This window comes from Augochlora pura, chromosome 7 (genome assembly GCF_028453695.1).
Source record: "Augochlora pura isolate Apur16 chromosome 7, APUR_v2.2.1, whole genome shotgun sequence".
Lineage (NCBI taxonomy): Eukaryota > Metazoa > Arthropoda > Insecta > Hymenoptera > Halictidae > Augochlora > Augochlora pura.
Window position 1 is genome coordinate 767284 of NC_135778.1, and position 16000 is coordinate 783283.

At 47.5% G+C, this 16000-nt stretch overlaps 1 protein-coding gene across 4 annotated transcripts in view; it reads right to left on the reverse strand.

Annotated features, from left to right (window-relative positions):
- Nucleotides 1–16000, reverse strand: part of LOC144473127 (titin-like) — a 108541-nt gene that overhangs the window by 78152 nt on the left and 14389 nt on the right. For all 4 annotated transcript variants that reach the window (XM_078186734.1, XM_078186733.1, XM_078186732.1 and 1 more), the window contains exons 4-28: nucleotides 15734–15948; nucleotides 15379–15600; nucleotides 14964–15307; nucleotides 14389–14737; nucleotides 14074–14312; nucleotides 13393–13622; nucleotides 13160–13303; nucleotides 12812–13069; nucleotides 12363–12506; nucleotides 11983–12255; nucleotides 11266–11811; nucleotides 10667–11144; nucleotides 9897–10477; nucleotides 9271–9813; nucleotides 8924–9178; nucleotides 8658–8801; nucleotides 7563–7964; nucleotides 6694–7095; nucleotides 5981–6203; nucleotides 5619–5791; nucleotides 4758–4897; nucleotides 4127–4643; nucleotides 3778–3921; nucleotides 3378–3629; nucleotides 52–2753 (exon numbers count right to left, since the gene is read on the reverse strand). In XM_078186734.1, coding sequence (XP_078042860.1) covers nucleotides 52–2753; nucleotides 3378–3629; nucleotides 3778–3921; nucleotides 4127–4643; nucleotides 4758–4897; nucleotides 5619–5791; nucleotides 5981–6203; nucleotides 6694–7095; nucleotides 7563–7964; nucleotides 8658–8801; nucleotides 8924–9178; nucleotides 9271–9813; nucleotides 9897–10477; nucleotides 10667–11144; nucleotides 11266–11811; nucleotides 11983–12255; nucleotides 12363–12506; nucleotides 12812–13069; nucleotides 13160–13303; nucleotides 13393–13622; nucleotides 14074–14312; nucleotides 14389–14737; nucleotides 14964–15307; nucleotides 15379–15600; nucleotides 15734–15948 — 9920 coding nt within the window. The remainder of the gene's footprint in view (nucleotides 1–51; nucleotides 2754–3377; nucleotides 3630–3777; nucleotides 3922–4126; nucleotides 4644–4757; nucleotides 4898–5618; nucleotides 5792–5980; nucleotides 6204–6693; nucleotides 7096–7562; nucleotides 7965–8657; nucleotides 8802–8923; nucleotides 9179–9270; nucleotides 9814–9896; nucleotides 10478–10666; nucleotides 11145–11265; nucleotides 11812–11982; nucleotides 12256–12362; nucleotides 12507–12811; nucleotides 13070–13159; nucleotides 13304–13392; nucleotides 13623–14073; nucleotides 14313–14388; nucleotides 14738–14963; nucleotides 15308–15378; nucleotides 15601–15733; nucleotides 15949–16000) is intronic.

The window sequence follows — 16000 nt, forward strand, 5'->3', positions numbered from 1 at the left end:
AAACGAACATTTTTCCTTTGCACCCAAAGACATTGACACGTCGATCTTTACCTTTAACTTTGGATCGTCGGTAGGCGTGAGTCTAGCTTCAAAGTGCGCGCTCTCTCCTTCGCGAAGGCCGTCGATGTTGCTCAATGGCACAGTAAACACCGGAGCCTTTCCACGCTCTTCGACAACCTTTTCGTCTTTGGTTCGGATCATCGAGTCCTCGAGGGTCTGGATCTTTTCTAGACCACCCTCCATGCCCTTCGGCAGCTGCGACTCCAAGATCAAGCTGGCCTTGGAGTAGCACTTCAATGTGGCCTTGGTGCTGTCCTCACCGTACTTGTTGTAAGCCCTGCACTCGTAGACACCAGAGTTCTCCTCGTAGCAATAAAGTATGTCCAAAATGACGATGCCAAAGTCGTGGAAGGTCCTGTAGCGATGTCCGTGCGGCAGCTTCTTGCCGTTGTAGTACCACTCGACTTTCAAGTCTGGATCGGCGACCGGCGTGAGCCTGGCCTCGAAGTGGGCGGACTGACCTTCGACCAATTTGGTGATGTCGACGATCTGCGTGATGAACTTGGGCGGCTCGGCGACTGGCGTGGTGGGGGTGGCGGGTTGCTCGCCGGCGAAGCTCTCTAGCTCGCGAATCCTGGCGAGAGAGTCGGGCTGGAGGGAGTCCAGGTAGACGCCGCTCTTGCCGAAGCACTTGATGGTGGCTTTGGTGTAGTCCTCGCCGTACTTGTTGCTCGCCTTGCAGACGTACTCGCCGGTGTCGTGCGCCATCACTCCGGCGATGTCCATTACCACGAAGCCAAAGTCCGACACCATCTTGAATCGGGACGAGTGCCGCAGAGGCTGCCCGTTGTGGAACCATTCGACTTTCATGTGCGGATCGCCGACCGGGATCAGAGTGCACTCGAAGTGAGCCGACTGGCCATCCTTGAGGCCCTCCAACGATTGAATCTGGGTGGTGAACTTCGGCTTCTGTCCCTTCGACTTGTCGACGCATTCCAGTTCCACGCTGATCTCGGCCTGGCCCCACTTGTTCGTGGCGCGGCAGGAGTAGGTGCCTGAGTCTTCGATCTTCGTTCCCAGCACCTCGAGAACGACCATGCCGAACGCGTAGACGGTTCTCGTGCGGTGGCTGGCCTCCAGGGGTTTGCCGTTGTAGAACCACTCGACGACCATGGTCTGGTCGCCGGTGGGTGTTAGGGACGCTTCGAAGTGCGCGATCTCGCCTTCGGAGAGGTTGGTAAGGTTCTCGAACTGGGAGGTGAAGACCGGCGGGTGGCCCTCGTCGGCTTCCGGTGGGCCGCCTTCTTGTCGTTTCAAAGACTCCTCCAGGTCTTGGATTGCCTCGAGGCCCTCCTTTCCCTTCGGATGCTGCGACCTCTCGATGATGTTCTCCTTGGTCGAGCAGTAGACGGTGGTCGAGGTGAACGCCTCGCCGGCCTTGTTGTACGCCTTGCAGGTGTAGATGCCGGAGTCCCGGTCGTAGACGTCGGTCAGATCGAGCGTGACGAACCCGAAGTCGCTGGTCATCTTGAAGCGGGATCCATGCTCCAACGCCTTGCCGTTGAAGTACCACTCGATCTTCAGGTTTGGATCTTCCTTTGGCTCTACTTGGCCCTCCAGGTGGAGCGGCTCGGACTCGCCCAGCTTGAACTCCGGCTGGAGCGGTACCGTCCAGATTGGTTTCGGGTACTCGTGTTCTGGTCCCTCCTCCGGTCTCTTGTACTTGGACAGGTAAGCGTCCTCGGCTTCTTCAACCTTCTTCAGACCGGCCTCACCCTGTGGATGCTGAGTTTGCAGGTAGATGTTCTGTTTGCTGGTGCACTTGAGAGTGCCCGAGGTCTGCGCGGAACCCTTCGAGTTGGTCGCCTTGACGATCACCACACCAGAGTCTTCCTCGTACGCGTGGTTGATGTCGAGGGCGACGTAACCGAAGTCGTAGGTGGACTTGAATCTGGCTCCGCTCGGCAAGGGTTTCCCGTTGATAAACCACTCCACCTTCATCGTCGGGTCCTTCGACGGCTCGACGTTGCATTCGAAGTGCGCGTTGTCGCCTTCGATGCATTCCACGTTGTTCAGATGTGTGATGAACACCGGCTCCTCGTAAGTAGGCTCTGGCTGCTCTGCGCTGCCAGGGTGAGGTTGCTCGAGGGCATCGATCTTTGGGAGAGCGTCCGGATGTAGGGTGTCTCCCAGCAGCCAATGGCGATCGACGATCTTCAAGCTGCAGGTAGACACGGCTTCGCCGAGCAGGTTCGTTGCCTTGCAGGTGTAAATGGCGGAGTCGTCTGGTCGCAGGCCGTTGATGGACAGCGTCACCAGACCGAAGTCGAAGGTGCTGCGTAGCCTGGTGCCCGTTTGCAGAGATATTCCGTTCTTGAACCACTCTACGCGCAGGTTCGGATCCGCTCGCGGCTCCACCTGCGCCTCCAGGTAGACGTGCTGGCCTTCGATCAGCTTGTCGTAGCTCTCCAAGTGCTTTGTGAACACCGGCGCCTGCTGCGGTGTTGTGTCCACGAACATCTCCGGCACCTTGTTCATCTCGGCTTCTTTCAGCTGGATCTTCTGCCACGCGTCCGGCTGCAAACTGTCCGCGTCGATCGCTGACCGTGCCTTCACCTTCAACGATATCGAGGACACCGCCTCGCCGGCTTTGTTGATCGCCTTGCACGTGTACACGCCCGAGTCTTCTGTGATCACCTTCAGGATATCCAGGGTCACGTAGCCGAAGTCGTGGCTCACGTGGAAACGGGAACCTGGTATTCAGAATCATCGTGTTAAAATTATGTCAAGGTTATAACTCTGACTTCTTCTTCTTCTTTGCGTTAGATTTTATCACAACGTGCACGCTTATAGGGTAAAAGCAGTTACTTCGCTATCTAGTTTCGGACATTTATAAAAATTCTCCGATGTTGTGTAAAAGTTCTTTCAGTCAAATAAACATGCCATGAAAAAGATTTGTTGGCAAGGACTAAATAAATCAAACGACAAACTATCCACAGCATACTCCGTTATATTTTCTGTGGGAATGGTTCGTCGTTTGAGTGTTAACAGCTACGCTCCGAGTAAGGTACGTGGACCTTAAGGTTCGTGTAACAATGATACTTAACTTTCCAGTTACCGTTTCATTAGACAAGCTAGTTCCAGTCACACCCACAACAAAACGTGTCACATCAAAAATATAACTCTCTCGTCTAGAATGCTTGAAGAAGAGTATTTATTGTTAATGTACAGTTTGCGTAGTAACATTCTCGTACAGGCGATCGTTTGTTAACATCAGATTATTAAGTGCGGCAGCATCGATATTAATTTGATAAGCGAATTAAAAGCGACCAGTCAGTTTGCACTCTTTATGGCCTCGCTCGACCACCAACACTTACCCATCTTCAGCTCGACTCCGTTTATGTACCATTCGAATCTCAGGCTGGAGTCGCCGACGGGCACGACTCTGCACTCGTATCTAGCCATTTGACCCTCCCAGAGTTCCGTGGGGCCGGTCAGCAGCTGCGTGAAGATCGGCTTGTCGAACACTTTTTCCGGCTCTTCCGCGCGACCTGGCTTATCCGCTTCGAGCTGAGCGATCTTGCGCTGCGCCTCGGGATGCTGACTGTCCAATTGGATACTGGCTTTGCCTAAGTGCAAATTATCGCTATAATTAGTCGACAGCAATTTCAATCCTTTACGAACGATGATCTTTTCTCTGATTCCTGTTTTTTCTTTCGCGGTATCTATGAAATCGATTTTATGTATAAAATCTATTTTGCGAATAATGATACTGACTCTTAATTCTCATCGACGCCGTTGTAACTGCTTCACCGAGTGCGTTTGTAGCTCGGCACATGTACACGCCTTCGTCATTTTCGCGCACGTGCGAGATGTCCAGGGAGACGAATCCGAAATCGTGGACTTTGGTTATCCTTGAGCCTGGAACAAAAAAAAGTTATCAGAATGTGTTTTACTTAAATTTAATAGAAAACAAAGATATTTACACTAAAATACTCGTTTTATTAATTGCTTTTAACAATTAAATGCCCACCCCCCTTATTTACAGATTGCAAATGACTTTTGGAAAATGACATCCACGAAACCTCTACATTTAGGGGCATCGTTCCTAAGAAGCTAAACTTACTTGTCTCGAGCGGCATTTCGTTCCTGAACCACTCGACCTTCATGGTCGGGTCGCCCACAGGAATCAGCCGGCACTCGAAGTGAGCAGTCTGTCCCTCGGGAATAGCATCGATGTTCTGCAGCGGCTGAGTGAATACAGGTCGTTGTCTCGTTTGCGGTTCCGGTATTTCCGGTCGCTTCCAGGGCTGCTGGGACTCCAGCTCGCGGATCTTGTCCATGCCCTCCGGACGCTGGGAATCCAAGATGATGTTGTCTCTGGGGATGACGCGGAGCTCGATCGACGAGACACACTGGCCGAGAGCGTTGATGGCTCGCACGGAGTATTGGCCGGCATCTTCGGGAACCGCGTGGCCGATGTCCAACGCCACGTATCCGAAGTCGAATGTCACGTGGAACCTGGACGCGGACGGCAAAGGCTTGCCGTTGTGGTAGAACTCGATTCGCAAGTTCGCGTCGTGCAGAGGCTCCACTTGGCACTCGAAGTGAGCCGTTTGACCTTCGTACACCTCCGTAGTACCCTGTGGAATCGGGAAAATATTTTGCCTCGTAAAAATCACAAGATTGAGTCTATTGAAATTTTGCAAATTTTTTTTAGCACGTTATAGGCGTACTAAAAGTACGAAGATAATTACCCTCAGTTCAGTAACAAATCTCGGCGGGGTGACGGGTGGTTCTTCGACCTCCAGCCTCGCTGGATGTCCATGAGCTTCCAGTTCACGGATCTTCTCTAGACCATCGGGATGTTGCGTGTCCAGGAGAATACTTCGGCGAGCTAAATCAGAAGATATTACATATTAATTTTTAAACTTCCACGTATTTAAAATGTTCCAGTTTAGAAAGTTTCACTAAACGAACAACGAAATTAATAAATTACTATTATAGTGGAAGCGGATCATTTTCATTTCAGCGATTCATGGAGCATCAGTTTGTTCTACAAATTCGGAAATTATCAGGATAACAGGGTCTTTCGTAGGAGCCTTGGAACGTGACTCGACGGCCAGTGCAATAGGATTTTGGTGATAATTGGCGATGATTGTAATTGGCGAAATTAGATTCAGATTTTCTTCTCGTTTCAAGACGGTCTTTCGTTCTAGGATACATTTTACGACCGCACTCGATTACTGGTTTATGTCGATTTCTTGGGCAAATTGGATGATCTTGTGTTACGCGAGGTTCTACGAATAGTTTATTGCAAGCACACGTGGTCAATGAGAACGACCCAAATCTGGGTTTCATATGGGACCAATTTCCGTTTCGAGTCGGCGACGGGCAATCGAATCTTCTGTCGTGACAAGGTTCAGGTATGCTCATATTTTCAGACGAGTGCAGGGGTCGGAAACAAGGGGGAGGGTAGCGATCATGTTTCGCTGGTAATCGTGACAAAATGAAAATTATTATACGGTATTTTTTAATTATTATATGCTTATATGATATTTTGAATAATATCTTTTCCTTTCCACGTATGCAATTGTGAGTTCAGTGAATTCACTTACAGCCAACTTTGATGGTGCAAGTGTTGACAGCTTCGCCAGCAAGGTTTGTAGCTTTGCACATGTATGTGCCAGCATCTTCTGGGTAGGTATACAGGATATCAAGTGCCACGTAACCGAAGTCGTGGGTTTTGCGGAAGCGATGACCAGTTCTTACGGCGACGCCATTTACGAACCTGTTTCGAAGCAATTCATTATTCAATTAAAAGTACGTGACACAGCGAAGCATATAATTATAGTATTTACATTACAGTATTGTTTTATTCGGGGCACGCGTTCATCGATAAGTATTCGGGGCATAGTTTTATCGATAAATGTATTTTTTAAGCGAAAGCTGTTTCGAATTAACTGTTCCTCGAAATTACCATTCTATCTTCAAGTTTGGATCGTTGATGGGTTCGACACGGCATTCCAAGTGCGCGTGCTCGCCTTCCTTTAGGTGATCCAGGTTGTTAAGCGGTGTCAGGAAGACCGGTTTCTGGTGCACGACCTCTTTCTCGACCTCCTGCTTCACCTCCACGGTCTCCAACTCGCGGATCTTCTGCAAACGCTGGGCGTCCAACGTGTCCAAATAGAGACCTTGTTTCGCTGTTCGACGAAAATAAAAATCCTTGAGCTTCGATCCTTTTCTCCGACGACATCGAAAAATGATCGTTCGATGTATTAACAGTTAATCAACTTATGAATTTTGATGTTTCGAAAGGTTAGAATCTGCGATCGGATCTTGTCTACGGTCAATTACACTCTTGCTAATTGAATTTTACATATGTTTCGTACAGTATGTATAAACAAGTAATATAGTAAATTTCAATTAAAAATTGGAAACTTTCAAAATTAATTAAATTGCAAAAGTCTATTAATTAAGTTCTCGAATGTATTACTAAAGTATAAACTATTTGCTAGCTTTCACGATCCTAACAATTCCAATACATAATTGTTTAACTTCTGTTAATTATTCCATTAAATATCTATTAAATTAAAAATTCAAACAATGATTTAATCAAGTTGTAATCGTGACGTCAGATCTTCCGTTTCTATCGATCTATCAACAAATTACTATAATTATTGATTTACGCACAGTCAACGCTGATGACGCAGGTAGTGACAGCTTCGCCGACAGCGTTTCTCGCCTTGCACATGTAGGTGCCGGAGTCTTCCGGATAAGCGTAGAGGATGTCGAGAGCGACGTAGCCGAAGTCATAAGTGGTCTTGAACTTGTGACCCTGGGGGATCGGTCGCCCGTCGCGGAACCATTCGACGACCATCGTCGGGTCGTTCACAGGTGTCAAAGTTGCCTCGAGGTGAGCACTCTTGCCTTCCGGCAGGTGCTCGATGTTCTTCAGCGGGCGACCGAACTTCGGCTTCTCGGCGATGATCAGGTCCTCCTGGTCCGTGCGCTTGTACCGCGAGTCGTCTTCGAGGTACTGTATCTTCTTCAGGGCACTCTCGTGTTGAGTATCGCGAATGATCGAGGCGCGGGCTGCAAAGTGTCACCAATTACGAAATGAAACACTGTCTCCACGATGCTAACGAGAGAACGTAGATTTCGCTGGACGCGGAACTCTCTAAAATGAATTCCTATTTGAGGCTCTAATCGAAATAATAAGACAAACAAACGTGCTGCATCGAGTAGTGAAGCACAGCGAGAGAAGAGAGAAGCGGACATCTTTAACTCGAAGCAGAGCTAGAAGCGTGAAAATACAGAGATTTTCTACAGGTAACTGAGAATGCGTGATCACGTCCATATGATGTTCTCGTTTGATTTAATTGGCGTAGGGAGCTGATCGTCCGATGTATCGATACTTTTATTCTAATTTAATTTACTTCAGCTTAATTCAATTTAATTAATACGATTTAATATACGACTATTTTATAGAGATACGGCTGCCTCAGCTCCCGACCGCCGAAAAATATTCCGCAGGGATCCAGCCTGGTTCTGGTACTTACATTTCACATTCAAATTGATCGAGCTCTGAGCCGATCCCAGTCTATTGGTGGCCTGGCAGGTGTAAGTGCCGGAGTCCTCGGCGTACACGGTCAGAACATCCAAAGCGGCGAACCCGAAGTCACAGGTGGTTCTGTACCTGTGACCGGTGGAGAGTGGTTTCCCATTGTGGAACCACTCCACCTTCATGGTCGGGTCAGGGTAAGGTTCGATACGGCACTCATAGTGTGCGCTTTGACCTTCGACTAGGCTGGTGGGCCCGTTCAGTTGGACCGTGAACCGGGGTTTCTCTTTCACGACGATCTCCTCTTCCTCGCGGCGCTGGTACCTGCTGGTGTCCTCCAGGATCTGGATCTTTGACAGCGCACTCTCGTGCTGCGACTCCAATTGCAGCGCCGCTTTCGCTGTTTAGCGGGGAACAGTATTTTTTGTCAGTGTTTTGTACCGTTGTATGGTTTCGTGACGTGTATGGTTTCGATTCGGAAATTATAAAGTACTAATACTAATTGTAACGTTTTTCTTCTTTGCATATTTGTGCGTATTTTGTAATATTCTTCAGCTTTCTATTTTTAATATTATAATAACGAAATATAAAAAGAAAGCAACGAATACTATTATTAGCTTGAGAAACAATATATTAAATACACAAAAATTGAAATTGAGAAACAATTGAAAAATAACCGAGAAATAACTGAAGAAATTTTGATGCGACGGTTAGTGATCGTAACGTGTGGATGAACATGAGAAAATATGTTTCGTGTTCGTAATAAAAATTTGTGAAGTAGCTTGTAGTCGCGAGAAAAAGTAAATAGTGACTATATACAAGCACATCGTTTCACACTTTCTGCGAACGAAGGCAGAAGGTCCACAAAAATCCATCGAAAATGTAGACAAGAGAAAAAAAAACGACGTTCTACGAACACTCTACGGAAAATGGTGGGAAAAGATTTGCTGCACACAGAATACGTAAGTCTACGTGTTAACTACTGTTTCTACGAACTGGATGCACTTCTGTAGCTTACGAGACAACAGTGCTAGAAAATTTGAAGCTTCGTTTGGTGACATACCGATCCTCCTTTTCCGCGGACATTACTTACATTGGACGAAGAGTGTCGCCGACGTGACTGCTTCGCCGAGATCGTTCACTGCACGGCAAGTGTAAGTACCCGAGTCCTCGGGATTGACGTACTTCATGTTTAGAGCGACGTAGCCGAAATCGTGCATCGTGGTCACGCGATTGGCTGCAAAAAGATCATCGTTAATTCCAAAGTATTAAAAGTGTATCTTATAACAACAGCGACGCTTGTTAAATGTGATTCGATTCTAAAATCTTTATCAGTATGCTCCGAAAAATGGCACTCACAAGCTGAGATAGGTACGCCATTTCTCAACCATTCGACTTTCAATTTGGAGTCGCCGACAGGGATCACACGAGCCTCGAAATGAGCCGCCTGGTTTTCAGCGACTTTGAGATCTTTGATCGGCATCGTGAAGACCGGTGCTTGCGTAACGGTCTCCTCTGTCGTCGTTTTGCGCTGGTAGCGCGAGCTGTCCTCCAAATAGCGAAGACGTTGCAGGGCCTCTTCGTTTTGAGTCTCCATGTAGATTGATTTTTTCGCTGTTCGGATAAAATTATTTTCGTGAATATAGAATTATTTTAATAAAATAAATGTTAAATACATCGAGCAAGAAAAATCCCACGAAACTCACAGTGCACGACTGCAGTAGCCGAGGTGATAGCCTCTCCAATGATGTTCTTGGCTCGGCAAGTATATGTGCCGGAGTCCTCAGGATAGGCGTACATGATGTCTAAAGCTACGAATCCGAAGCTGTTGGTCTCGACGAATCTGGAGCCGGCTTTCACTGGCTTGTTATTATGGAACCATTCGACTTTCATGGTGACATCGGACACGGGAATCAGTCTGCACTCGAAGTGCGCTCTCTGTCCCTCTTTGATCTCGACGTTGTTCAAAGACGTGGTGAAAATCGGCGCCTGAGTGGTGGTCTCTTCGACGACCTCTTGCCGATGGTACTTGGTTCGATCTTCGAGATAGTGAATCCGCTCGAGACCGAGCTCGTTCTGAGTGTCCGTCAAGACTTGAGCGGTCGATCGGCAAGATAAGGTGCACGACACCTCGTCGCTGCCGACGAGGTTAACAGCGCGGCAGGTGTAAGTGCCGGAGTCCTCGGCGATCAGATCGATCACGTCCAGAGCAACGTAGCCGAAGTCGTGTATCGGACGGAATCGGTGTCCTGCGAATTGCAATTAATTTTTTAGACTTAATAAATAATTTTAATGTAATCATAGCAAAAAAATTGACAAGAATATTACCCACCTATTGTAACCGGACGACCATTCTTATACCACTCGACTTTTAAGTTCGAGTCCGTCACAGGTTCCAATTTGCACTCGAAATGGGCGTGTTCTCCCTCGCGCAAGTTCTCTTGATTCTTTGGCGCGGTGATGAATCTGGGTTTCACGGTAACAACCTCGTCGATGACCTCGTGTCTCTTGTACCTGGATGCGTCCTCCAGGTATTGTATCCTTTCCAAGCCTTCCGGATGGTGGGTTTCCAAAAGAAGATCCTTCTTAGCATGTACTCTGACGGAGCAAGATGTGACAGCCTCGCCGAGTTGATTTCTGGCTTGGCAGGTGTATACGCCCGAGTCATCGGGGTACACGCCGAGGATATCGAGCGCCACGTAGTCGAATTCGTACGATGGTCGGAATCTGTGACCGGTCTTCACTGCTCTACCGTTCACGAACCATTCGACTTTCATCGTGGCGTCGCCGACGGGCTGAAGACGACACTCGAGGTGGACATTGGTCAGCTCTACCGTTTCGATGTTGTGCAGAGGTCGGGTGAATTGGGGCGCCTGCATCACGGTCACTTCTTCTTGTTGAGTTCTGCGGTATCTGTGTCGAAGCAAGACGTACATTGTAGACAACATTTCAGAAAGCGAACAGCCTTTTCATTCTTATTTCATTTTATTTTATTCATCTTTATGGCTTCAAAATGCTATAAAGATTAATTCGAAAAAACAATCTAATAACTAACGATTCGATTTAATGACTCAATTAAATGATTCAGTAATATCGACTAACTTTGACGAATCCTCCAGCATCTGGATCTGTTCCAGGGATTGCTCGTGTTGGGTCTCGGTGACGATATCAGATCGTCCAATGACTCTGACGCAGGCAGATGTGTGAGCAGTGCCAAGGTGATTGGTGGCTCTGACGGTATACTCTCCGGAGTCAAGGACAGTCGAGTGCACGATGTCCAGAGCGACGAAACCAAAATCGTAGTAAGTTCTGAATCTGGAGCCGACGGTGACCGGTCGGCCATTTTGGAACCATTCAACCCTCATCGTCGGGTCTCCCATTGGTTCCAATCGGCACTCAAGATGGATATTTTTGCCCTCGCTGACTGGTTTCGGATCGCTCAATGGTTGAACAAAGATTGGCTTTGATTTCGAGATCTCCTCGATGTGGTAGTGTGGCTCGACGAATTTCGACTCCTCGAGACGCTGTGTTTTCTCGTAGGATACTCGGTGCATGCTGCTCGTGTCCACACCAGACCGTGCTGGAATTAATAGAAGAACGTTATTATATATTATAATAAAAGTCGCACGAGAATCGAGTGAATCGAATCTTGACATTTTGATAAAATCCAAAAGTGTTTAACGCAATGAAACAGAACTCACTTTCCACAACCATGGTGGCAGCCAATCGGGCCTCGCCAAGAGCGTTTCTGGCAACGACGGTGTACGTTCCAGCGTCCTCGGGCCTAACTTGCAGGATATCGATGGCGACGTATCCGAAATCATGATAAGTTTGAATTCTGTTCGCAGCGGTGATCGGTTTGCCGTTGTGGTACCATTCGATCTTCATGGTCAAGTCGCTCTGAGGTTCAACGCGAGCCTCAAAGTGAGCCCGTTGTCCTTCAACGATTTTGTTGGTGCCCTTCAGAGTGCCCAGGAACCGCGGCGCCTGGGTCACCTGAGTCTCCTCCTGCACCTGTCGCGAGTATCTGCTCGAGTCCTCAAGACTTTGTATTTTCTGAAGTCCGGTGGGGTGTTGACTGTCGTAGATTACATCGTTCTTGCTAATCACGCTCAATTGAGCGGTGGTGTGCGCCTCGCCGACACGATTGTAGGCGCGGCATGTGTACACACCGACGTCGTAGATCGTTACATATTTAAGAGTGAGCGCCACGTAGCCGAAGTTGAAGAACGTCGTGATACGTGAGCCTGGGAGAAGGATGCGTATCGTTAGAGTCGGTCTATAGTCGATGTCTGAATTGCAATGGTGTTCATATTGCAGTCTTGGCAATAGCAATGCATGGTCCACAAAAATTAGTTTAAAGCAATGGCTGTTTTGCACAGCTGCGTTTTAGAAGGAGTGGTGGAATGTATACTTACTCGCTTCTACAGGGCGTCCATCTTTGAGCCATTCGACTCTGAGGTCAGGATCGCCGACTGGCTCTAAACGTGCTTCGAAATGGGCGAATCCGCCCTCTCTGATACTATTCTGATCCTTGATAGGTGACTTGAAGTCCGGTGGGCTAGTCGGTTCAGGCTGCTCCTGTACGTACTTCTGGTGCATGGCCTGTTGATAGGCTTCCAACTCCTCGGCAGCTTCAATATATCGCTGTTGCTCGGGGATACCCAATTCGGAAGTAACGCTTGTGCGTGCTGCGACAATCACGGATAGATATTAATAACCACCGTTGTTTCAACAATATTGTTATTGAAAAAGGAAGTGAGATTGCGGTGATATGATAAATAATAGAATATCTTACCAAAGACACGGAGAGACGCGGAGCTGACAGCCTCTCCCAAGCGGTTCACAGCTCTCACGGTGTAAGAACCCGCATCTTCAGCTCGTAGGTGCATTATATTGAGCGAGACGTACCCGAAGTTGAAGATGGTTGTGATTCTTGAGCCTGGAAAGTAATGGTTGTTCGATAAGTATATAAGCGAATGCAGTCATTCTGACAAAGATGCAAAGAGGTTGTTTGGAATTATGCTGCTCTAAACATCTACGAAAGCATTCGTTTTTTAAGAGCTCGATAAACTAGAGACTACTGGATATTTAAGTAACATTTAGCACGTTCGCACTAACACGAATGTATCCATACTAAATATTCTAATTGCATACCTCACGATTTAACTACGAAAATGTGCGAAATTAAAACAGGCCGTTTCCAAATGATAAAAGTCGCTAAAAAAAGCTTTCAATTATACTTACTTGCTGTGATTGGCCTACCATCCTTGTACCACTCCACTTTCATCGTGGGATCACTAACAGGGGTCAGCTGCGCCTCAAAATGGGCGTTCCGACCTTCCTGCAGCTCTCCTAGATCCTGGAGTGGTCGGATGAAGGCCGGCCGCTGTGGAGAGATCTCCTCCACACTCTCCTGCCTTTGATATTTCGAGTAATCCTCGAGCTGTTGGATATATTGAAGGCTATCGGGGTGTTGGCTTGCCTGTTCGATTGTCGCGCGTGCTGAAATCATTGACTCGGGTAACACAGGGTTCAGCGTTCGTGCAACTAACATTTAATACGATAATTCGGTGTCGATTAAGGATATCGTACCTGTGACGCTGAGGGTAGCTCGAGATTCAGCGACTCCGGTCGAACTCACCACGCGGCATACGTATTCACCGCTGTCTTGGATCACGATGCTGATGAGGTCGAGAGAAATGAAGCCAAATCGGAAAATGGAAGTCGCTCGGGAACCTAGAAACCATAATTCAACCATTCATTATTAGGACATGAATTTTCAACAGTTTGTTGCAGCCGTTTGGTAATCAAGTAATTAAACTTACTCGCATCGAGAGCTCTTCCATTGACGTACCACTCTACCCTCATGGTGGGATCGCCCACCGGTTCGATTCTGGCCTCGAAGTGAATTCGTCCACCCTCGATCTGATGGACGTCCTTCAATGGTATAATAAAACGTGGCGGTGGATAAACTCTGTCCTCCTCGGGTGGAGGTAAATACGGCTTGGCACGTTCCACGTGTCGCAAATAAATCACTTCGGGGCCAGGCGCAGGTCTGCAAACATTCCTAGCATTATCTCTGTTCTAATTGATCGATTCTGGATCGACAACGTGTCTACTTTTAATCGTACCATCGAACATCCAGTTTGCGTGAAAGAAAAATTCTTTCGTTAATATTCTATGGAATCGACCATATCCATTTTTATTTCCATACATGCAAAACTATACTCGGCTATTCGAACACTAATATTTTTTCGAAAGTTCGGATAACTGAGATTATGTTCTATTAGATTGATGATGAATTGTTCTGTGAATTATTAACTATCAATTACGAATCATTATACGTCATCAACCGAATGGATTCATTGGTTGGGCATTAATTCAAGTTGGGCAAAATTGATAAATAGCAATTCGAACAATGCCCAACTCAGATTTATCGTGACGATTTTCGATCAGCGAGTGCTGAAATTTCTCTCATCGATCGAATAACAGATGCAATTAATTACTCTGGTTCGATGACTTTTGTCGGTCGGGGTAAATTCAGGCGTCTTGGTTCGGGGATTGCTCCTTTCGGTGTCTCCACGAAAAGCCGAGCTCGGGTGGCGGTAGAGCCGGCTACGTTCTGCGCTGTGCATTGGTACCAAGCTGCATCCGATAATTTCGCGTAGGATATATCCAAAGTCGAAGCTCCGCTTCCGTCCGTCGATATACGAACGTCCAGTCCAGGCGTCACCGGCACACCGTCCTGAAGCCAAAACGATTCTCTTCAAAATCTGAACTAAATCGTCGAATTTCGAATCATCGAAAATTTGTAATTTTACCTTCTGCCAGGTGATACGCGGTACAGGTGTGCCAACGGCGCGTGCCATGAACACGACTGGTTCTCCTTCCTTGACGTTCGTTGTCGTAAATCGTTCGACGAACTTCGGCGCGACCACTTGTTCCTTCTCGATGACGTTCAAGTTGCATTCGAAGGAAGTTTCGCCAGCTTTGTTTCTCGCCACGCAGGTGACAACGCCAGCGTCCGACCGGTTCACATTCGTGATCATTAATGAATTGTTGCCGGACTCGTTCACCAGGATCTTGTGGGTGAAATCGTTGGCCACTTGTTGCCCGTTTATGTACCATGTTACTTCTGGATAGGGGCGGCCGGTCACGCGACAATCAAACCTACGAAATAATTGTTATGCTTCTATGTTATTATGTAACAGTTTATATTATCATTAAAATTAATATAATTTATTTTATTATTATTTTTTTAATAAATGCAAATTTTTTAATTTATACTTTAATCCTTTTCATTAGAGGGCTCCGGAGCGGAGCCATTTAAAATTGATCTAGTGCACCAGAGTGCAAAATTTCATCGGTGTCTTCCAATAGGATGACTAGGACGTACCTAGTCATTTTTCCTTCAGTGGCATCGCGATCGGTGCAGGTGCGGACGAAATTCGGCGGCAGTACTTTGCCAGAGTCGGACTCGCCGGTCGTTTCTACTTGCTGAGTCTTCACTGCCTCCTTCTGGTAGGCTTGGTAGGCCTGATCCACTTGATCGCTGCTGGACTCGATGGCAAGATAAGCAGAGCTGACGGTACAGCCTTGAGGATTCTCCGTGAGCAAGGTGTAGTGGCCGCTGTCTTCCGGTAGAGCGACTCTGATTCGAAGCGTGGCTTGTTGGTTCGAGTAACTCATCTCCACGCGTTGCGAGTCGCGGATCCTTTGGCCATTTTTGAACCAAGTCAACTGGAACGAGCCGACGATTATTTTTTGACCGATTGAAGTCGATAAACGAATCGACGGGAGACCAAACTTACTCTCGGTTTCGGGTTGCCGGATATCTTCGCTGTGAAAACGGCGTCGGATCCCTCGACGAGCTTCGAGTTTCTCGGCTTCTGCGCGAATTGCGGAGGTGCGACCGGTCCGAGGCTTCGATCCACCGTCGTCGAAATTTGCACGTCCGATTCGCCCACGAAACGGCGGGTGATCGACTCTCGAAATTCTGTCTCTCGCAGCAGCCTGTACTCAAACGTGTCGACCTGAAAACATCGAGTCGTTATCATCCCTCCTTCTCTCATTCCTCTGCAACGCTTCGGAGAACAAGCTCGGAGAAAAGCATCCCCATAAATATATAATCGGAAAACATTTCGAACAAGTGGAACGATTGGTAACCTTGAAGTCTTCAATACTGGTGGAAGATCCGTTCATGTAACTTCGTTTGTCAATCGATTGCTGATAACTACGCTGTTGGAAACTCTGGCTTCCTGTTTGGCTCTTCTGTTCGGTCGACTGGAAACTCTGCGCGTATTCCTTTCTATAACCACCCATCTGCTGCTGCGGAGGTCCGAATCCTTCTGGCTGAATGTAGACCGAGCAAATCGCTTCGCCTAAACAAATTCAAATAGCCCCGATTACGTCTCGAAAAAACTCATCTTGCAA